The 23,027-nt window shown below is 50.2% G+C and overlaps 1 protein-coding gene across 5 annotated transcripts in view; it reads right to left on the bottom strand.

The window, feature by feature from the left end:
* Window positions 1-23,027, bottom strand: part of SPECC1L (sperm antigen with calponin homology and coiled-coil domains 1 like) — a 57,557-nt gene that overhangs the window by 20,827 nt on the left and 13,703 nt on the right. For 3 of the 5 annotated variants that reach the window (XM_080650442.1, XM_080650440.1, XM_080650438.1), the window contains exons 2-11: window positions 22,498-22,687; window positions 17,317-17,470; window positions 14,325-15,958; window positions 11,704-11,911; window positions 6,994-7,067; window positions 6,181-6,201; window positions 5,499-5,674; window positions 3,600-3,763; window positions 2,975-3,066; window positions 1,807-1,897 (exon numbers count right to left, since the gene is read on the bottom strand). In XM_080650442.1, the coding sequence (XP_080506568.1) occupies window positions 1,807-1,897; window positions 2,975-3,066; window positions 3,600-3,763; window positions 5,499-5,674; window positions 6,181-6,201; window positions 6,994-7,067; window positions 11,704-11,911; window positions 14,325-15,958; window positions 17,317-17,470; window positions 22,498-22,650 (2,767 nt within the window). In that variant the 5' untranslated portion in view covers window positions 22,651-22,687. Of the gene's footprint in view, window positions 1-1,806; window positions 1,898-2,974; window positions 3,067-3,599; window positions 3,764-5,498; window positions 5,675-6,180; window positions 6,202-6,993; window positions 7,068-11,703; window positions 11,912-14,324; window positions 15,959-17,316; window positions 17,471-22,345; window positions 22,369-22,497; window positions 22,688-23,027 lie in introns of those variants that run through there. The other 2 variants (XM_080650441.1, XM_080650439.1) reach the window with 2 other exon arrangements.

Here is a 23,027-nt window from a genome sequence, read left to right as displayed (position 1 = left end):
GGACCGAGCCCACAACCCAGGCCTGTGCCCTGACCGGGAATCGAACCGTGACCTCCCGGTTCCTAGGCTGATGCTCACCCACGGAGCCACGCTGCCGGGTGAACTGACTTTCTTAACGCAGACAGGACTTACACGGCCGGGAGCAATCACCTGGTCCTCGTCGTGGACACACAGCGCCTCTGTGCGAAAGCCTACGAGCAGCACCCTGGGAACCGGAGCCCCGCAGGCGCTGGCGGCGCCCCCACAGGAAGAGCGCTATTAGGCACCAAGGCTGACAGACAAGAGAGTCAGCAGCACCCGGAAGTAGTGGGAAACACAAATCACCATTTTCCACTCTAATTAAATTTTCCATGTCACAATTACGAAACTGCTCATTTCCCTAAAACCGTCATCTCCCCACGAGCACAGCACATGCAGAAAGCGCAGACGAAGGCTGTAGAGACCAGGAACCAAACAGTGTGCCAGCTGAGGCCCGTCCCCGTCGTGCCCACGTGGACAGCGTTCCCAGGAGCCGCATGTCTTCCTCTCGGACCCGCGCACTGTGGGCACACCACCGCCACGAGCTCGCCGAGTGTGCTGCCCACCCATTTGCCGATACCTGCTAAGCCTCTGCTCCCTGCACGTCTAAGTGTCCATGTCCGTCTCACTCCGGCAGGCACGTGTGAGGACGGACTGACGAGCACTCATTTCCTGGCCCTGCAGCCTCAACCGGCCATTCCTTCCAGGCACAGCGGTGACCGTCCCCGCACGCAGGGAGCAGCACCCAGGTGCTCAGAGCACTTGGTGCAGTCGGAACCGTGTCCGTCTACCACGGCAGAAAGCGCCGGTTCCATCGGCGTATCCCGCCTCTGGAAATATCTGTGCGTTACAGGTGCGTGTGGCAGGCAGGAGAGGTTATACTTCCCGGCAAGAGCCTACTGCCATATGGAGCTACGCAGTCCACTCATTAAACAGAAATCATTTGGGGGCCCACTGCTTGGCAGGCACTGGGGTCGGTACAAAGGTCAGAGACGGGAAGACAGGAGGCAGGAAACTTGCCCTCAGGGAACTCGGAGTTTAGAGCAGAAGCCAGACATTTAAGAAATCATTACAAGTGCCCTGGCCGGTGTTGCTCAGTGGATAGAGCGCTGGGCTGCAGACTAAAGGGTCCCGGGTTCGATTCCCGTCAAGGGCACAGGCTCAGGTTGCGGGCTCGATCCCCAGTGGGGGGCGTGCAGGAGGCAGCTAACCACTGATTCTCTCACCATGGATGTCTCTCTCTCTCCCCCTCTCCCCTCCTCTCTGACATCCACACAAATGTATTTAAAATGCAGTCGGTGAGAGGAGGAGCCCTGACGGAGGCCGGTCCTGGGCCGGCTCTGGAGAAGAGCGGTGTGCGGACAGGCACGCCCTCCCCAAGCGCCGGGCAGAGCTGCTGGACCTCGTCGCCAGCCGCCCTTGCCTCGGAGGAGCAGCAGCAGCGAGCACAGCGAGCACAGGGGCTGGGGGTCAGACCGCCCGGCCCACCGCGCAGTAACTCCGCTAACGGCACCGAGGCCTTTGCGAAGCCCCAGTTTCGGTATCTGTAGAATGGGTAACAATCCGCACACCACGCTGCAATGAGGGAGCGGACTTCCAAGGTGCCCTTATAGGTAACTACCCTCCCCGTCTGTCACTGGGACACAGCACCAGCCAACTATGAGAAGGACGTACACCGGACCGCCCACGTCATGGCAGGAGCAAAGAAGGTGACCCTCAGCCAGCCAGAGAGGGTCAGGGTGACAGTGTCAGTGACGACAGTGCAACGCTGCAGCGCGGCAGACGTACCTTGCACGGGGAGTTCCCCGTAGGTGGGTCTCTTGTCTGACAGGGCCGTCAGGGGCTTGGATGCAGAAATTGGTCCACTTATGGAATGTCTCTGCAATCGTAGGACAAACATGGCCAGCGTTAGGTTAAGTCCAGAGCTGGGACGCACCAAGAAAACGGCAGAGAGTCAATAGTTATGGATTTGCATACTCCCTTCCCAACTATGATAAGGCGGCAACCAACTCTCTTGGTGAGATACACGCCGACTACCAGTGGCCGCCGGGGTCAGTGACGGGGTCAGGGAGGGCGGGAAGGGGGAACCGTGGAAGGGCCGCAGGAGCGGCCTGTGTGATGGAAACCTCTGGCTGCACACCGCAATGTCGGTGTCTGGTGTGACATTACACGCTAGATTCGCAGGACGGTGTCTCTGAGGGAAACGGGGCACTGGGGTGTTTGTTTAAAATGGTTATTGGTCACATCATGTGCCAGAGAGAGAGACAGACAGAGACAGAGACAGACCCCATGGAGAGAGGAGCCAGCCATCCTGCGGAGCCAGGCCCGCCCCCCGCCGCCCCAGCTGGTGCCGCTGCTGGAGGGAGCCCAGGCCAGGCCGGGAAAGAATTTCTCTGCTCTGCCGACCGGAGAAATGTGGGAAACGCCACACTGCCCCAGCCACCGCGCTGAGAAACGGCTGCTGTGCAGCGGAGGCCGAGGCACGCCAGCTCCGTGGTCAGCCCAGAGAAGTAACTCAGTGAGTGGTTACAGCAGGGTCTCTGAAGCCACACTGCCCAGGTTCAAATCCCAGCTCCGCCACCGCTTCCTCGTCTGACCCTCGGCAAGCTGCCTTCTGGGCCTCAGCTTCCACAGGCGAAAACCAGGGACAGGGACAGTCCCCCACACCCAGCCGAGCTCTGTGAGGACTGAGTGGGTTTCTACAAAGCACTGGAGCAGTGGGGCACATACAGTGAGTGTCCAGTGGCTGTTCACCATCCCCGTTAGAGATTTCAGATTAATACAGCGGACGTTTCCATAACTTACTTCAGTTACATCTACTCACGAGCATTTTAGGGGGGATCCCACTATACCTCCCGCGGAAGTCAGCTGCTCCCCCTCCCCGCACTTGACGTGCGTGAAAATGATTCCGAAGAGGAAGGACTCCCTGTCAGATGTCTGAGCCACAGGCACTCACCTGCATGGGGGACACGGCGGCCGCAGGCGGGGTCTTCATAGGACTTGGGCTCAGCGGGGTTCGAGGAATTGCGGCTGCGTTAGGGGTTGGTCCTAGGGAAACAAACGAACAAGAGCCTGAGAAACGCATCACGGAGCAGGGGAGCTTCTGTGACTGGGCCCGACGGCTCACTAGCGAACCAGTGCTCCCCGCTCCCCGGAGGCTGTCCAGGCCGATGCCACCGCCGCTGAACGCTGAGGCGGAGGGACAAGATTTGGGGTCGGACATGAGACGTCTAGGAACCACCTCCAGGCCAACGCCACGTCGGCACTGGGGGACACAGGTCTGAACCGCGCAGAGGAAGGGTGAGGGCTGAAGTCAGACATCCGGAAGCTCTCAGGCACAGACAAGGCGCTCAAAGTCACAGGCCTGTGTGCAGACACCGCTCTGCGTCTGAGACCAAGATCGCCGAAGCTGACACTTGCCCAGATCTCCTGTTAAAAGCACCCCTCAGTGAGCCTCACAGTGATTCTCTACGAAATCTGATGAGACACAGAGAGTAAGGCAACGAAGAACATCGAACTGGACAGGCGAACACGTGGTGAGTGAACATGACCGCCTGCCCGGCACAGCGGTAAGGCCTTACCTTGAGACGCGCTGTCGAAGGACTTGATGAGGGTTTTGACCGTGGGGGTTGGCTCAGAGGAAGTCGAGGATCTTCTGCTCAGCCCCATCCCTTGCCTCAGGGCTGCCAGGTCTCTCTCAACAGCGTTCATGTAGTTGTACACCCGGCCTCGCTCCTCCTCTTGCCTGGGAACAGCATGGAAATCAGGGCATTTTTTTACCTATCAGGGGTCCTCAAACTGCGGCCCGCGGGCCACGTGCGGCCCGCCGAGGACATGGATCCGGCCCGCCGGGTGCCGCTGCCTGTCCTGCTTAGCAGCCGACGCGTCCCGGGCCCGCAGTGCGCCTAGGAATTTGTTCATAGTTTTTTTTTAAACTATAGTCCGGCCCTCCAAAGGTCTGAGGGACAGGGAACTGGCCCCCTGTTTAAAAGGTTTGAGGACCCCTGTATACAAACTCCCCTCCCAACTGAAAAGCATTAAACAGTATCAGTTTAAAATAAAAAATGCTATCAGTTGAGCAGAGTGAATTACGTGGTTTAATATTCTCATTTGCTTGGTAAATTCCAGGAAACGATATTAAAATCTTTATATCAGGTTATCCTAAGTACATTGAGTAACCATCAGTTTCCATTTCCATCTGAGTGAGTGTAAGGTGAGGACATCAGTAATCAATTAGCACTAAAACGGGAGGCGGGCTGGCCGAAACTCTGCCTCCGAACTGGGGCCTCGGGGTTCTGGGCTGCTGAGAAGGCCTGGGCCCTCAGGAGAGTCTGGGAACTCCCAGCACACACAGGTCACCTAGACTGGCTCTGTCCAACACGCCGTGCGTAGACACGGAAATACAAAGAAATGAAATCAAAGCACATACTTTTAAAATAACGTTTAAAAAACTGCCGCAGTCTCCAAACAGAATTTCTACAAAGGAAAAAACAGAGACTGAGCCCACATTAGTAACCTGAGTCTCCTGGATGCTCAGCGCGACGATCGTGAGCCATCTAAAAAAATCAATTGCACTTCGTTCCTGGCCAGCTCTAATTCTCTGAGCTAACATAAAAGTTTTCATCTGGGGTGAAATTTCAGTTGCAGATTTGTACATGTCACGCAACGATCAAGCAACTTTACAGGTGAGCAAAAATTAAGCCAGGCCTTAGGAAAATTTCTCATTTGGCTCTTCTTTTGACTATGTTTTCAAAACTAAAAAAATATTAATAAGAACAGTAGTGTTTTAATATTTTTGCATATCTCTTCAATGTCTGGCTCAATAAAATACTGCTAGGTTCTCATTCCTTATACATTCAATCTATTGCGATGTGAAAAAAAAGTAAGCTTTGCACAGATATGTAATTGGAAAAGGAAAGGACATTTTAATGATATTAAAATCATTCTGTTTTTTTTTAGATAACTGTGGCTATTCCTCCTTGATGGTACACCAAAATGCAACAAGTGGTAATTACTTAAAAGTTAGCTGCTGCCTGATGGCATGGTTCAGTGGTTGAGCGTCGACCCATGAACCAAGAGGTCACCGGTTCGATTCCCAGTCAGGGCACATGCCCGGGTTGTGGGCTCGATCCCCAGTGTGGGGCTTGCAGGAGGCAGCCGATCCATGATTCTCTCTCATCACTGATGTTTCTATCTCTCTCTCCCTCTCCTTTCCTGACATCAATAAAATATAATTTAACAAAATAAAACACTCTGACCTCCTCCAGGGATGGGATTATGGACACCGACCATTCTGGAAGATCCACGTGGACTGCACTCTGCCACAGGTGTCATAAAATGCGGCCAGGAAAGTTAGATAGCTTCCACAGTGACTAGCACCACTCAGTCATCTCGGTGTCAAACCCCAGTTCTCTCCACACCACATGACAACACTGGGATGTACTGAGACATACGGACACAACCGGATTCTCAAAACGTACTTGCGGGACTTTATTTCTTCCAGTTCCTTTGTGAGCTTCTCATTTTTCTCCTGAGCCTCATGTAACCGGCGCTTCAGGTCCCCAATCTCCTCTTGGGCTTCAGACTTAATGTCGTTGGCAATGACCACTGCGGTCTGAAGATCAGCTTGGAACTGCCGCCATTCCGCAGATTCTTCCTACATTAAAAACGGCACTTTTATTTCCAAGAGGGAGCAATGCAAGCTTACTTAAAAACAATGAAATGTGCTTACGATGAGGCTGCTGTAAGGCACGGTCCTACATGATGATAAATTTCTTTTAAATCCCAGAGAATTGCTATTACCTATAGCCAACAGGTAATGCAATTATTATGACTGAACTTCTTCTTAATGAGGAAAACATTTTCTAGCTATCTGTCTACTGAGGCATCAAACATTCAAAAAGTGCCCAATAAATATTAATGATGGTAATGTCAAGCCTTCCTTCCTCATTCAAGTTTCAAAGCAAGTCTTATGAAAATAAACATATCACCCAAAACGTACAGCGCTCTACCTCTGAACAGCTCGAGGAGGTAGGTCAATGATGTGTGAACCACAGTGAAAAGTCACAGTGAGACACTATAAATATCCTGACATCAAAAGCTAACAGGGAAAAAAATCAAAAGGAAAGGAAAAGGAAGAGGAAGCCAGAATAAAACACTGACCTTAATCGAGGCAGACACAATCTGCGAGACAAAGAGAGAAGCTAAGGACCTGGACAGCCCACTGCTTCCCGCAGCACGGAGGATGCGGGTGTGCTGGGGGGAGCCTCCCCGGGGCACCACCTCCGCCGCAGCCGCGGCTGCCCACACCCCAGCCCAGCGCCTGCCACCCCGAAGCGACGTCCTGCCCGCGAAGGCAGCCGGAGCGGCTGCGGCCCCACCCAGCCTAGGAGTTAGCCTCCTCCGCCCCCTGCAGCACAGGCGACCAGCTCCACGAGGCCTGGAACAGCCTGGTGTAGGGTACGTTCTACTCCTCAGCTGTCCCCTTCCTCTCCAAAGGTAACACTGCTTCCCAAACCCACCTTTTTATATAAATATTTTTACTGATTCCAGAGAGGACGTGAGAGGGCGAGAGCTAGAAACATCAACGATGATGAGAGAATCATCGATTGGCTGCCTCCTGCACGCCCTCCACTGGGGACGGAGCCCCCAAATCGGGCATGTGCCCTGACCGGGAATCGAACCGTGACCTCCTGGTTCAGAGGTCGATGCTCAACCACTGAGCCATGCCGGCCGGGCTTCAATCCGTCTTTCTAAAATTACCACTAATGAGTTACCAGTACGTTCTTCTCCCCAGAATCCAGTACCAGTCCCAATTTTAAATAACGGCATTTGCTCTCTGCTCCAAGCCCAGTGGGGTCCATAGTATAACGGTATTTGAAGCTTACCGTGAACGTTAGCCTGGTCAAGAACTACCCTACGCTTAGCCTTCAGAAACCTGCTCTCCAACACGGTGACACAGGAAGATGTACCTACCCGAAGCCTCCTGTGCAGGGTCTTGATTTCTCTCTCCATGTCATGTTTCTGGTCCTGGAGTTTCTTAACCGTATCTGAAACGATCACAGAGGTTTCAGTGTTTATTCTCCGAGGTGCACTCAAAAGGAATAATAGGAAGGGAGGAGGGGATTAAATATGGCATTCAGAAACAGCCTTTTTATTTTAATACACATCTTTAAAGCAAAAAGCAATGTTCACTCCAAGGATGAGCCAGTATTACTTTCCAGAGAAAATGTCAAGTTTAAATCACAATTTCTGGAGTACTTCCTTCCTCAATGCCTTAATTCTGAAACAAAAAGTTCAGTAAAATCCATTGTTAGAAACACGCACATTACTGGCTCACACACAATAAAAACTACATGGGCTGCTATTACAATGTGAACTTTTCATCACAAAGGCTATTAATATAAAGTATTTATGCAAGCATAACTTACTTTATACACTGGAATAAATGGCAGAAAAGTGGTGAATTAATACAATTTTTACAAACTTAATTATATAGTACCCTGGGGAGCTGCTACTTCCATTAATTCTGAGAGTCTTTTCACAAAATAAAAAAACATACTTATAAAGTAAATCAAGGCTTGTTATTTCTTGCCTAATATGACTGTTCTTCCAACAACCTCACTCACTGCACACATTTAATGAGCACTGAGAGGCAAGTGCCACACTGGACAGAGTGGGGATGCAAGACGAAGGCACAGCCACGGCCAGTGTCCTTGGACCCAGAAATGCCTAGGAAGTCCCATTCTACTGAGAGTTCTGCTCCAAAATCCATGCTTAAGGGGAAAGGCCTTGGCGCCATGCTGGTGACTGCTGCTAATCCATTCCATTCGTTTCTTTTGTCCTTACCCTTTTCTCTCTGTCCTCATTCTTTCTCCACACGAATGGCCACAAAATGCACATAATCGCTAGTCTAAAGAGATTACCCTTCTACACCCAGCACTACATCCCTATCATTGTCGGGTCTGATTCCTTTTAAACAGAAGAGAAGCTGGCAGCCAGTGGCCACATTTAGGAAGAAGAAAGCGCACTAAGTGTCTCTAGGGAATGTGATTTAAATTTACAAGTCATAACTGTATTTTCACTTCGTAACCAAGAATTAAAAACGACCACAGGCCCGGCCAGTGTGGCTCAATGGGGTGAGCATCGTCGCATGCACCAAGAGGTCACGGGGGCGTGCAGGAGGCAGCCGATAGATATTTCTCTCTCATCTCATCAAAGCTTCTCTCTCTCCCTCTCCTTTCCTCCCTCTAAAAAATCAATGAGAACGTATCACCACCAACACAAGTGACAATAGGCTTTTCCTCCTTAGAACCAAAGGGGTCTGTGCTTAAGTTTTTGTCTTGAAAGCTAGTGGAGCCCCATTCCTGATCACCCCAAAGGACAGCGTATGTCTTCAATACCGAGCCTCTAACTGCAGTTCCCGTCACAGCTTTCCTAGTGTGAGGACACTGCCACCCACTGTCTTCCCCCCCAAAGCAACATGAAACTCAATTAGCAAAGAACAGAAGTACCACTAGGATCTCGTTTTTAAAGGACCCACAACTCCATTTTACAGCCCTATTTTTTTTAGAAATCAGGTAAATTGCTATTCTCACTGTTACTAGACCCATTTTGCTCTGAACAGTTGTGGGCACCGTCCTGCCCACTTAACAGTGGGGTTCATCACCCTTTCATCACCCTTTCATCACCAAGCCAAACCAAGGACAGTACCAGGCCTGCACACTGGCGCCAGTTCCATGCCCGTCATGCCTACGGTGCTGCTGGACAGCTACCACTGGCACGGGACCAACCACTGACCGGGGGTAAAATGACGCGAGTTCACAAGCAAACTCCCGTGCCCTCCAGATCCAGAAACCCTCAGGCACTGACACCAGCGCTCAGTCACCCTCACATCTGGTCGAGCTGTGCCAGTGGGCACCAGGTGCCCTTTTAGAAGAAGGGGAAGGCCGAAACCGGTTTGGCTCGGTGGATAGAGCGTCGGCCTGCGGACTGAAGGGTCCCTGGTTTGATTCCGGTCTGGGGCACGTACCTTGGTTGCGGGCACGTCTCCAGTGGGAGGTGTGCAGGAGGCAGCTGATCGATGTTTCTCTCTCATCGATGTTTCTAACTTTCTATCCCTCTCCCTTCCTCTCTGTAAAAAATCAATAAAATATATTAAAAAAAAAAAAAAAAAAGAAAAGAAAAAAAAAGAAGAAGGGGAAGGCCAAGAGTAGCCAGTGCAAACACCAGGCCGCAGGGGAAGGGGAAGGCAGGCAGCACCTCCGGCCAGCAGTCACAGCTTTTCCCCAAACCAGAATTCCTGATGTGGGAAGAGGACACAGATGAGCTTCAAATCAACTATTTATTACTTTTATTTTCTATTTTTATTTTACGCATTTTTATTTTTCTGGAAAAAAAGGGGATATAACTTTCCCCCCTTGATTCTAAAAGTAATACGTGCTCACAATAAAATCTTAAAAGCAGAAAAGGATAACAAAAGTAGATGGCCCATAATTAGATTTGGTATATATCCTTTCAGACTTCCTATGAGTTTATACTTGTTTAAAAGAAAAATGGGATTATACTATTATACTGCTTTAAAGCCTTTCTACTTAGCAGGTTCGGGACACCTTTATCAAATACACACAGACCTGCTGCAGCACCATTTTGACGGCTGTGCTAGTATTCCGTGGGCTGGATATGTCGTGATTTGTTTTAGCAACTTCCTGTTAACGAAGTTAGAATGGTTCTAGTTTTTGCTATACACACCACGAGTGCCTTTACACGACTGTTTACGTGAGGCTACATGGCTAGAAGTGGGGAAGTGACGAAGGACCACTGAGACTGTTTAAGAGCAGTTGCATGTTAAGTGTCATAGGTCTACAGCTGACTGTCAACTGGTGCAGTTAAACGCACATACACACAAAACACTGCAAAATATTAAGTTAAAATTGTCAAATCTCAGTAGTTGGTGCTGACTACACCATTCTTGCAGTATTTCTGCACACGGGAACTTTTCATTTCAGAAAAATGGGAAGAGAAACTATATCGCTAAATAATTTATTCAGAATTTTCAGCCATTCTTTAATTGAAACCCATACGACGTTAATGTAATTTTATTTTGGCGATGATTTATAAAGTTTCGGCACAGGAATCCCCATCATTTAACATTTTTCTAGTGATTACCACAAGGTGTCGCTCTTTCCACATTCAAATCAAGTGTCTTATGTGGGGAATCCGGGAATCAAACCAGCAACCTTTTGGTGCCTGTGATGATGCCCAACCACTGAGCCACACCAGCCAGGGCTCTCTCCCTAATTTTTTCTGAACACTTTAAGGATATGCATCATGGTCCTTACTCCTAAATATTTAGTGTGTGGTTCCCGAGAATAGGGACATTCGTTTATAAGACACAGTACAGTAATCAAGTTCATAAATTTATACTGATATGTTTATCTAATCTGCCATCCACATTCCAATTTTGTCGTGATATCCATTACATCATTTCCCCCTACAGGACTTGACCCAGTCCAGGCACAGGCATTGCATTTAATTGTCCCGTCTCCTTAGCCTCCTATACCCGAGCTTTTCCGTCGCTGTCTTCTCTGCTACTGGCGTATTTTAGGAATACAGCACCGCCCCCTCCCGTTCTTAGTAAAACTTGCCTCATCTTTTTGTCTAATGTTTCTCTGTGATTAATTGAAGCTATGCCTTAGCCAGAATACAGCCTAGCTGAGTGTCCCGTATCCACGTGCCTGGGTCATGGCCATGATCACCCTGTTAAAATGTAGCCCAATTTTTCCACTGCTTAATTCCTGTTGCTTCTTTCCCTCGCTTGCAACATAATCAACAGACTGTGGGAAGATTTTAAGATCATGAAATTTCTGTTTCATCAAACTTTCTCACAGAAATCTTTGTACTATTTTTGCAACTTTTTTATAAATCTGAAATAACTACAAAAATAGTTCTTAAAAACTTTTATTTTTAAAAAGCAACTTAAAATCCGAGTCTCAAGTCCATCAGATTATAAAATCTCCACGGGAAGGAGGAAAATCAGACAAATAAACCTGCGATTAGGCACAAAATTATGAAGGATCAATGCCTTTTCGTCACGGTATACTTGCGATCACTAGGAATAGATAATAAATGGCGTTTCCTCAGATCTAGAAAATAATAACCCCATTAGCTTTTGCTTAAATGATTTTCCATAATTAAGCACAGTTTTAATCTAACGCTTCTACTTAACAGTTCTTCAAAACAAAAACAGAGCCTGAACACTAGCAGCTAATGTGTGGCCGACACTTCACCACACGCGAATTGCTGCCAGCCACTGTGCTACTGCTACTGCCTTTGAAATGCTGCTGTCAGAATTATTGACTTCATGCCCTAACCGGTTTGGCTCAGTGGGTGGAGCGTCGGCCTGTGGACTCAAGGGTCCCGGGTTCGATTCCGGTCAAGGGCATGTACCTTGGTTGCGGGCACATCCCCAGTGGGGGGTGTGCAGGAGGCAGCTGATCGATGTTTCTCTCTCATCGATGTTTCTAACTCTCTATCCCTCTCCCTTCCTCTCTGTAAAAAATCAATAAAATATATAAAAAAATAAAAAAAGAGAAGTACTAACTTTGTTTTGTTACTGACTGTGAACCATCCCCACGTGCTACGGCGGGCAGGGCAAGACGGACTGCAATGCCCCACGTCACTTACTCTCTAAGTCAGAAAGAATGAGGTTGTCGTGAAGTTTCACGGCTCGATGCTGCTCTACTTCGTCTTCAAGTTCAAAAATGGTTTCTTTCATGTCGCTCCTTTCTGTCTCCTTTTCTTCTAGCTCTGATCTTAGTTTTTCTAACGTCATGTTCAAATCTTCTATTTGCTTTTTAGCTTCTTCTTGGAAGGCTCTGTATTCGTCTTCTACCTGTACGAAATCGATGGTGCAGTTTGGAAAAGTTAAGAGCTGTTTTACGGTACGTTCTGGAATTGAGGTATACACAGTTGCAAAGGGAAGCTAGTGCGAGCTGCTCTGCGTGAACTAAAATGACCTGCACAATCAATAACTGGTTAAAGGTATGAAAAGACCTTCTACAATAGAACTTTACGTAATATACTTAGTATATCTGTCACTGTATCACTGACTGAAATTATGTTGGCAAATACTGAATTTAACTAGATTATTTAGGAGGAAATTCTGGAAATTTTCCCTCTTCCAAAGTTTGGGCTGAAGGCATGCATTCGATTAATGGTTAACATGTTCTCCCACAGAAACTGTCCCATTTGTGGCAGTTTCAGTATCAAATTAATAATGGAAACAAAAAAAATCCCCAAATACTGTCATTGCAAAGCATTAGTTCATAGTGTTTCACACACACACACACACACACACACACACACACACACACACACACATATATGCTCCAACAAATAACACATCTAAATTGTATCACTAAAAAAATTAGGGTCTACATTTTGGCCAAAGACGTACTAATGTTTCTTACTTAAAAATCATTGCATTAAAACAGGTAACAAAACGTGAGCTAGAGTAATTAGATAAACTCATGCAAACAGAGTCTATACCAGCCATCAGGCGGGCACAGAGCCCGGGGCGAGTGCCAGCAACCTGGGGTGCACGCTGAGTCCTCACAGTTCAGCCGCATGTAAACAAGGGAGCTGCGCTAGTGACCTCAAAGGCCACCAGCACAGACCACAGGCCTCGGAGAACAGCAGCCTCCTCACCACCCAAAGCGTTCCAACTCACAACAGGCTGTGTGAGCTATCACCACCCAGGACAAGCAGCGGCACACACCACCTGGAACGCTGGCTCTCCATCTTTCTTTCTTTTTTTAAAACATATTTTTATTGATGTCAGAAAGGAAGGAAGAGGGAGAGACAGAAACATCAACGATAAGAGAGAATCATGGATCGGCTGCCTTTTGCACACCCCCCACCAGGGATCAAGCCCGCAACCCAGGCACGTGCCCCCAATCGGAATCGAACCCGGGACCCTTCAGTCCGCAGGCCGATGCTCCATCCACTGAGCCAAATCAGCCAGGGCTCTCCATCTTTCTTATGCCAAAATACAGCCCAGATGACGATGTACGACTGCCTGCCATGCTCCCCTGGGTGTACCCAGAACCAGGGACAAATTCTGTTAGCTGAACTCCAGCCCCAGGCAGGAAAAAGGTAACAAAATGCAAGTGAGTGAAAGTGACATTACTGTATTATAAGAATACTTTTCGCCCTAGCCCGTTTGGCTCAGTGGATAGAGCACTGGCCTGCGGACTGAAGGGTCCCATGTTCGATTCCGGTCGGGGGCATGTACCTTGGTTGCAGGCACATCCCCTATAGGGAGTGTGCAGGAAGCAGCTAATGGATGTTTCTCTCTCATCGATGTTTCTAACTCTCTATCCCTCTCCCTTCCTCTCTGTAAAAAATCAATAAAAAAATATATTTTTTTTAAAAAAGAATACTTTTCTCCCTAGCCGGTTTGGCTCAATGGATAGAGCGTCGACCTGCGAACTTATTCCGGTCAAGGACACATGCCCAGGTTGTGGGCTCGATCCCCAGTGGGACTTGCAGGAGGCAGCCAATCCATGATTCTCTCTCATCATGGATGGTTCTCTCTCTCTCCCCCTCTTCCTTCCACTCTGAAATCAATAAAAATATATTTTTTAAAAAAAGAATACTTTTCATTCTACTCCAATAAAAGAAAACCATCTTCAAACTTTAAGCGTATCAGCTTAAAATAAAGCTAATGAGCCCTGGCTAGTGTGCTATGTCAGTGGTCGGCAAACTGCGGCTCGCGAGCCACATGCGGCTCTTTGGCCCCCTGAGTGTGGCTCTTCCACAAAATACCACAGCCTGGGCGAGTCTATTTTGAAGAAGTGGCATTAGAAGAAGTTTAAGTTTAAAAATTTGTCTCTCAAAAGAAATTTCAATAGTTGTCCTGTTGATATTTGGCTCTGTTGACTAATGAGTTTGCCGACCACTGTGCTAGGTGGTTAGAGCGTCGACCCACGCACCAAAGGGTCACGGGTTCGATTGCCGGTCAAGGGCATGTACCTGGGTGGCAGGTTCCATCCCCGGCCCCAGTTGGGGCAGGTGCGCAGGAGGCAACCACTCGATGTCTCTCTCTCCCATGGATGTTTTTACCCCCTCTCGCCCCACCACCTCCCTCGCCCCCTTCTACTCGCTCTAAAAAGCCAATGGGAAAGAGTATCCGCGGGGGAGGGTTGACAGACAAAAGCAGCTAATGACGCCCGGGCGGGCGATGCTGGCTCTCGGTGGGCGTGTGCACGAACACGAGCGCAGGACACGACCTACTCCGGCAGTACCTTGGCAATGGCGTCCTGCAGCCGGTTGGCATCATTCCGGGTGTGAGCGAGCTCCTCCTGCAGGCTACTGGCCAGAGCCTCTGCTTTCTCCTTGTCCAGCCTGACGCTCTCCAGGAGGTCCTGAATGTCAGACTTGTCTCCCGAGTTATGGAGGGAGTACAGCTCCGCCACCTTCTGCCTCTCGTTCTCCAGCTGGGCCTTCAGGCGGTTCATCTCGATCTGCTCACTGGCCACGGTGGCTTTGAACTCCTCCACGGTGGCCGCCAAGGCCGCCTTCCCCTTCTGCTCGGACTCCACAATCCGCTCCATGTGGTGGTTGCGCTCTTTGAGCGCCCCGATCATCTCCTGAGCTTCCTTGTTGTCTTGCTCCGCCATCTTCAAAGTGTTACTTAAATGCTGCTGCACCCCAAGGAGCTGCTCCCGTTCGAAACGGGCGTTCTCCGCCAGGTCCATGTAGCGCTGTTCCAGCTCCATGTAGCGGCCACTCTTGACGTCTTCATCGATGACGTAAGAGATGTGGTGCTCGTCTAGAAGGGAGCGGAAGTATTCAATCTGTCGGCTAAAGTGCTCCAGCTTATCGCTCTGCTGGCACAGGGACTCCATCAGAATGACCTTCTCCTCGCCCAGCCGCTCGTTCTCGCTGTTCAGCTCCTGGGTGATCTGCTGGAGGTCGGCGAGCTCCTGCAGCGTGGCCTGCAGCTCCTCACTCGTGCTGTGCTGGTTCTCCTCCATCTGGTGGATGCGCTCCGTCAAGCAAGCCACGGACACCTCGCTGGCGTTCCCGCTGCTGCCCTTCCGGGAGCGCTCCGTGCTCGGCACGCCCTCCGACTCCGAGGACGAGGGCGCGTCCAGGGCGTCGTCGCTCGAGGTGAGGGGCTGGTACACCTCACTGGACTCGCTGTCCAGATTGTCCATCGAGTTGCTGTGCTGGTGGTCCATGAGGGTGTTTTCGTCCTGACTCAAAAGGTCCTCCACCGAGCCCGGGGCAGAGCCCTCCACCGAGGAGGTCAGCGTGCCCCCTCCGTCGCTCTGGTTGCCGGGGGCGATCTCCGGGCTCAGGGACTGGTAGCCGAACAGCTTTTCCGAACTGTCCAACCTCTGCTCCAGGGAGAAGCCAAGCGCGTTCAGCCGGTCCTTGAGCATCCTGTTTTCATTCTTCAGCTGGTTGAGCTCCTCCCGGATGGCAGCGTTCTGTTCCTGCAGCTGCAGGAGCGTGGACTCCACATCGGTGGGCTGGTGGGCAGTCACGGCCTCCTTCTCCTCGGCTTTCTCGCCCCCCGCAGCGTGGTCCTCGCTAAGGCCCAGCTGAGCCCGCATGTCTCGGAGTTCGCTTCTCAAATGTAAGATCTCCACGTCTTTGGTCTTGGCCAGCGAGAGGAGGTCTCTCACTGTGGCTTCCAGGGCAGCTCTGTCACTGATCTGATTGTCCGACTTAGACTTGCTCATGCGGACGTCACATTCGGCGGCCGTGCGGCTGCGGGAACGCTTGGTCAGGGCCGCGTCGCCCGCTCCCTGGCCTGCGGACGGCAGCTTTCTGCTCTGGTTTACCCGGGGCCGCTCACGCAACCTCTCTCTGGTGGAACTGGATTCTTTATTTCCTGTGGATGTGCTACGCTTGGTTGAAGAAGTTGTGCCTACATGTTTAAAACAAAGAATTTAAGGCAAAAATATTAGTGATAAAAAGGCACATAGTTTATTTATGCCCCGGGTCTAATGAGATGAAATCTAGGGATCTACACATTGATTTCAGAGAGAGGAAGGGAGAGAGAAACACCAACGAGGAGAGAGAATAATCGATCAGCTGCCTCCTCCACAACCCCTGCTGGGGATCGAGCCCGCAATCCGGGCATGTGCCCTGACTGGGAAATGAACCATGACGTCCTGGTTCATGGGCTGACGCTCAACCACTGAACCACACTGGCTGTGGCATGATCCGTTGTTCATTATAAAAATAACAGGAATATGTTTCAATACCCACGAACACTTAAGAAATAAATTAGCATTTTTTCACTTGGAAAAATACTATCTAGACCTGATCAGTGAGTATTTTTAAAGCACCCATTAGTTCTCTATGTGGCAGGCGCCAGCCACAGGAGCAGTCAGGAACGAAGAGCTTCGTGCTGCAGGAAGACAGTCAGCACCTTGGCCAGGTGTCAGGAGCAGCGGAGGGAAGGGAAGTGTGGCCGGCCACAGGACAGGCAGGGGACGAGCAGGCGGGAGCGAGCACGGCCCATAAAAAGGCAGTGAGGCCACACAGGTGACCAAAGCAGCGGAGATTTCTAGGGAGACCTGACTTCCAGGAGAACTCCGTGAGCCAGAGGCCAGCAAATGCTCTTGAGCAGGGAAGAAGCCTAGGGAGAGAGCCCTTTCACGGAAACGAACCCAGACGGTGCTAAGTGGACCCTGTGAGAAAGGAAGGCAGAGCGGTGGGGGAGGAATGTGAGCCGTGAAATGAAGGAGGCCCTACCCTCAGGGAGTAAGATCAGGATCTCTGTAAACACACAGAAGGGACCGTAAATCAGTAACAGATTCAAAGGCACAAGTAACACAATGGGGAGGAACCACCGCAAACGGAGGCCAAAGAGGAAAAGGACTGACGTAACGCTGCCCCCCGAGAGCAATCCCCTTCCCCACTTCTGTAAGCCAAGCCATCGCCCTTCTTCGCTGAACCGCAGGCCAGGCTGAGGAAGAAACGGCCTGTGCGCCAGGGAGCCAGGAAGGAGGAGCCGCACTGCGGGGAGCACTGAGCATGCCCCACGGGGAAGGCGGTAAGGCGGCCAGAAGGAAGGGACAGAGCAGGAGGCGGAGAAGCTCCCTCGGGCGCGGGGACAAGTGGGCAGGAGAGGGATCTGAGCGGACGGACACAGGCCCTGGGAGGCCGATCAGTGCCCTGTGTACGTGCCGGAAGCTCTCTATTAGGTGGACCCTAATCCCACCACCCCGCCCTGGCGCACAGAAGGTGGCTTAGCTCTCAGCCGAGCGCCGCGCCGACCTGAGCTGCTTTTGGGTTTGTTCTCCACGGTGGTCATGGCGGGGGCCGAGGCTGCAGACGCTGTGGAAGGGCAGGTGCTTTTCTTTCCTTTGACACCATTCGTCACGGTCACCCCGCCAGCCATTCCGGCCAACAGATCATCGCTGCTCTTGGTCTGCAAGCAACATAAAATCAGAATAAATCGACAAGCTGCAGCAAGATTAAATAGTATTTTCAGGCTAAAGAAAGCTCGTGACTTATACCGAGGAGTTCAGGAGTTCTACAAAGACTTTCTAACCGTTAGCAAGCGGTTTATCATACCGTGCAACAGAAGCAGAATTTCCCAACTGGTTTCCAAACTATCACACTTCCTTCTAAAGTAAAGGAATCACATCTGTGATCGTATATGTAATCTAACAGGCTACGAAAGCCCACTGTGTGCTCACAGGCGTCAGCTTCATGAGGGACGAGAGAAAGTGAGACATCCCCTACTCTGCCTACATCGAGGACATGGCGATGAACAGAGACCACCTGAGCGATGCCACACGGGCTATCTCAGGAAAGTTCTGTAATGCCACAGGCAGCGCCATCCTGCAATTTCTAGGGAGAAATACCAGTGAGAATCAGAAATAATCTGCATGCTCTGAAATGATTCAATAATGAAGCCAAGACCTAAAGAAGTATTCTGAAATTTTTTCTTGCCTTATCAAGTTTTCAGTAGTCCAATTTAAGCCAAAATTGAAAGATATTTTTTGAGGCCTGGATGATATATAAATAAAAACTAGGTATTTTTTTTAATTTTTTTTAAAATATATTTTATTGATATTTTACAGAGAGGAAGGGAGAGGGATAGAGAGCTAGAAACATCGATGAGAGAGAAACATCGATCAGCTGCCTCATGCACACCTCCCACTGGGGATGTGCCCGCAACCAAGGCACATGCCCTTGACCGGAATGGAACCCGGGACCCCTCAGTCCGCAGGCCGACGCTCCATCCACCGAGCCAAACAGGTTTCGGCAAAACTAGGTATTTTGTGGTTAGAGGGAGGGTAGTCAGTCTAAATGATCGTGCTACTTGAGAAGGACCATTTGCAGCATTCGTTTATATTTTAGAAGGATGCATGAAAAGTATCAGCTTTTCAAAAACCCCACACGCACTCTGGACTCTGTTTTTACTTCTCCCAGAAACTAGAGAGAACACAAGCATTTTTCTTGTTTCCTCAATAAAAGAAACACAAAGTTCTGGGCAACTAAGGTGAAGGCACAAGTCAGTCACCTGATTTATGTGGTTTTCTATCTGGAAACATGCTTCCCCTAGATAATCATAATTAATTCATTTCTACGAATTAAAACGGTTCATAAGTAAAACAATTTCTAACGTCTCTTCCAATCCTAAATGTCAGTGACTCCATATGGAATAGATTCTGTTCTCATCATTCAATTATGAAAACTATTCATAGTAGTACCATTAGGTAGGTCAATCTGTCTTACTAAAAAAGAGGCAGGAAAAGGATTAATGTTTTAAATGCATTAAACAGAAATTAGATTTGGTATTTAGGGTTGTCATATTATGAAAAATCAAGGCTATTTAATAAGGGCGGGGGACAGTGCATTCATCATTAAGGATTGTTCATATTCTTTAAGACTAGTTCTGTTGCCCTGGCCGGTGTGGCTCAGCGGATAGAGCATCGGCCTGCGGACTGAAGGATCCCAGGTTCGATTCCAGTCAAGGGCACCTGCCTGGGTTCCGGTCCCGATCCCCAGTGTGGGGCGTGCAGGAGGCAGCCGATCAATGATTCTCTCTCATCATTGATATTTCTCTCCCTCTCCCTTCCTCTCTGAAATCAATAAAAATGTGGGTTTTTTTTAAAAAAAAAAGACTAGTTCTGTTAATAAAACCGGTCACTGACTTGGAGGGTGAACACCCCATACAGGGTACAGTGATGCGCCGTAGAATTGTGCACCGTGAAACCTGTGTAATTTGGTAACCTGTGTCACCCAAATCATACCGTCAACTCCTCTGACGCTAAAGAGATACGATCACAAATAATCATCGGGAGTCATCAGTTATTAGGTAGATTCTAACTGAAGTAACTGCAGCTTAATTCCCATCTATCGGTTTTTAGAAAGAAGTCTTCCCATCAGTACCGTGAGTAAGTATATTACTTCTCCCGGGATGAACATGAGCACCCGAGCACCGTGTGCAACTGCGAAGTGCAGGCCTGTGGGAAACCATCTTTCTACGGGCTGGGACGAAGAATTAGGTAAACCGAGGCATGTCACAGCTGCTGGACATTCCCCCAAACGCCCGGGAAGTAACAGTAGAGCTTCATTTCACTATCTGCAAAAGCTGCAATCAGCAGCGAGATGCTCTGGGTCAGTCCTTTCCTGCACCACTCGAGTAGGTGTAGCCCCAAACAATATTTGAAAAATAGGTATTAATTCTGACTCATTCACGCCGGACAGACACAATAATGCGGGTGTCCACGTGAGGGACTGAGCAGGCATGCCATGTTTAAATACTTAAAAGCCAGATGCTTCCTTCATCTGGTTAATCGTCAGTGCTCCAGCAGCTACAGGAGTTCAGGTTGTGGGGAGGTATCTATATGCCAGAGAACCACAGTGACATGTGAAAACTTAGAAACATAACATAACACTTCAGTTTGTGGGTCTCCAAGTCTTTTTCGTTTTTTTTAACTTTTCTGTTCATTGTCAGTTTTCTTCTTTACTTCAATTTCTATTCAAGACTTTCTCCTCCTCTCTGAAGTCAGAGCAATCGCTCCAGTCGGGGTGAAGTGACCCCAAACAGCTTCCTCTCCTCTGTGACCCTCCCCACGACTCACACACAGAACTCACTCACACAAACCAGCCCTCACAGCAGGGCCACGGCTCGGGACAGCTGGCATGCGCTGGCACACAGCAGGCACACAGTTCTGCTTTACAATGAAAAGCACTCACTGCTCAAGACCCAGCTACTTGCAACTCCGGTCCCAGCCCCAGAAGATCTGGCCCGCCTGCCCGGTGCACACTGCACTGTGAACCTCAAAGACGCTGCCTGCCACCGATAGGAGGCAGCGGAAGGCAGTGGCAAATCCAAAGCCAGTTTTCAACCTGTTCTTCCAGGCACGGAAGTCACGGGCCGCACAGCTCCCCGCCGAGGACAGCCCCACAAACGGAGGAACCAGTTAGGCCGGAAACGGCCAGCTGCCTCACGCGGAAGAGCAGCAGCCCTCCACGGAAATACCTACTCCCTGGTCTGGTGCAGCCGAACGGACAGACGGACGGACGTAGGCAGAGGTCTATGCCGGTGCCGCCCTTAGGCCACAGGACCCCGCAGCTCACCCGGCAGCAGCAAGGAGAGGGCCCGGGGGCATCCCTAGCCCTGGAGTAGGTCTGGGTCTGGTTTCGACAGCCTGGGAGGGAAGACCAGCATTTCCTGCCAGCTCTTTCCACACCCAGGGAAGTCCCTCACCCCCTGTTCCTGGAAGCGCCCCCAAAATAATCAAGCCTCATCTACCAGAGCCCGCTCGGACTAAAGGCTTCCCAGCGGATGTGTGCCAGGCGGGCGGGGCTCCTCCCAGCGGAGACACCCTCCAGGTTCTGCACCGAGTCAAAGCCCAGACACCATCCCTCCCGCCCTCCCTCCCTCCCTCCCACAAACAAGCACAGAGCGGAAGAGGGAATTCCGGGCGGGAGCGGCTGCAAGACGACGATGTGGGACTCTGCGATGGCACAGGCACGACCTGGAGCCATCCTGTCCCTGGGATCGTCCAAACCAACAGACCCTGGGAGGAGTGTCTACCAGGGGTCCTCAAACTTTTTAAACAGGGGGCCAGTTCCCTGTCCCTCAGACCGTTGGAGGGCCGGACTATAGTTTAAAAAAAAACGATGAACAAATTCCTATGCGCACTGCGGGCCCGGGACGAGTCGGCTGCTAAGCAGGACAGGCAGCGGCCCCCGGCGGGCCGGATACATGTCCTCGGCGGGCCGCATGTGGCCCGCGGGCCGTAGTTTGAGGACCCCTGGTAGAGCAAACCAATAATGCCGCTTGATATGCGCGTGCTGTGTGCCAGAGCCTGCACTCATCATTCTCCTACGTCCCTACAAGCACACACTAGCCACCTGTCTGCTCCTGACCCCATGATCGAAGGCAGCGGTTTTCAACCTCTTTCGTCTCATGGCACACGCAAAACTAGTTACTAAAATTCCGCAGCACACCAAATAACCTATTTTTTGCTGGTCTGACAAAAAAAAAATAGGCATTAATTAAAATTAATTGGCTACTGTTGCATTGGCTGTTGTCTTTTTCATTTTTTTATTTGACCACCTACGGGAAAAGAGGTCAGTGCCCCTGGCTGAACAGTCAGGTATTCATTCGTGTTTTTAAAAGTCCTTGCGGCCCGCTGGTTGAGAGTCGCCGATCTAAGGAATCCCTGTCCGATATGATAACAAGAGTGACAGTTACGGTGTGTAAGGGGTGGGGTGGGAATGAAAGCCCTGCCCGGGAGTCTCAGGAATGTTACTGCTGGTCATCCTTTCAGACCCAGCATAGCCCTGGCCGGCTTGGCTCAGTGGATAGAGCGTCGGCCTGTAGAATGAAGGGTCGCGGGTTCGATTCCAGTCAAGGGCATATGCCTGGGTTTCGGGCTCGATCCCCGCTAAGGGGCGTGTGGGAGGCAGCCGATCAATGGTTCTCTTTCATCATTGATGTTTCTATCTCTCTCTCCCTCTCCTTTCCTCTCTGAAATCAATAAAAATATATTAAAAAAAAAAAAGAAAAAAAAAAGACCCAGCATAAACCCTCAGCTGGAAACAATCCTTTCCTTCTGGAAACTGCTGAGGTTTTCCGGCTTTCCCAGGGCATCTGATTTTTGCTCGTGTATTTTAGTTACTCTGTATGTGACTCACCTCCATCCATTACTAAACCAACTCCTTGAGGCAGACTCTACCTCCAGCTCACACCAGCACAAGGCCTTGCATGAGGCTCAGGGATCAGTTTCATGAATAAGCCTACTATTTGGTTTCATTCACAGAGACAGACCATACACACCCAGGGCGTCCACAGACTGTGAACTCTCCTCAAAGGCTGTGCGTCCCCGGCGCCAGCAGAGGGCGAACCCTACATCATGCTTCTCTAACAAATCAAACATCCGAGGCAGATCTGCTCCCAAAAGCCACGGCTCCACCATCGCCACAGAATACCTTTGACAACGCGGCTGCTGTGCCCGGTTTTACAAGTTTGCCGCCTGCAGATGCTGAAGAACTGTTTTCAGGTTTAGTTTTGTCCACGGTCTGCGCTTTGCTTGTCCCAGACACCTTAGGCCCTGAGCCAGCACTCCTGCTTGCTTTCTTCATTCTGGGCCGCCTCTTCGTGATGCATTTACAAGCAAACCTGTGGGGAGAAATGGCATGCTGAGAGCGGAGCCGAGAGAAAGCGCCTTAGAGATTTGCTTTTGAAGAGTTTTACTAGTGCCAAATAAAAACGACCGAAAGCTAGACACGGCTACAGGAAATCAAAGTTGAAACATTCTTGCCCTGACCGGTTTGGCTCAGTGGATAGAGCGTCGGCCTGCGGACTGAAGGGTCGAAGGTTCGATTCCGGTTAAGGGCATGTACCTTGGTTGCGGGCACATCCCCAGTGGGAGGTGTGCAGGAGGCAGCTGATCGATGTTTCTCTCTCATCGATGTTTCTAGCTCTCTATCCCTCTCCCTTCCTCTCTGTAAAATATCAA

This window comes from Plecotus auritus, assembly GCF_963455305.1.
Source record: "Plecotus auritus genome assembly, chromosome: 13".
Taxonomy (NCBI): domain Eukaryota; kingdom Metazoa; phylum Chordata; class Mammalia; order Chiroptera; family Vespertilionidae; genus Plecotus; species Plecotus auritus.
This window is presented reverse-complemented; position numbering and strand designations above follow the sequence as displayed.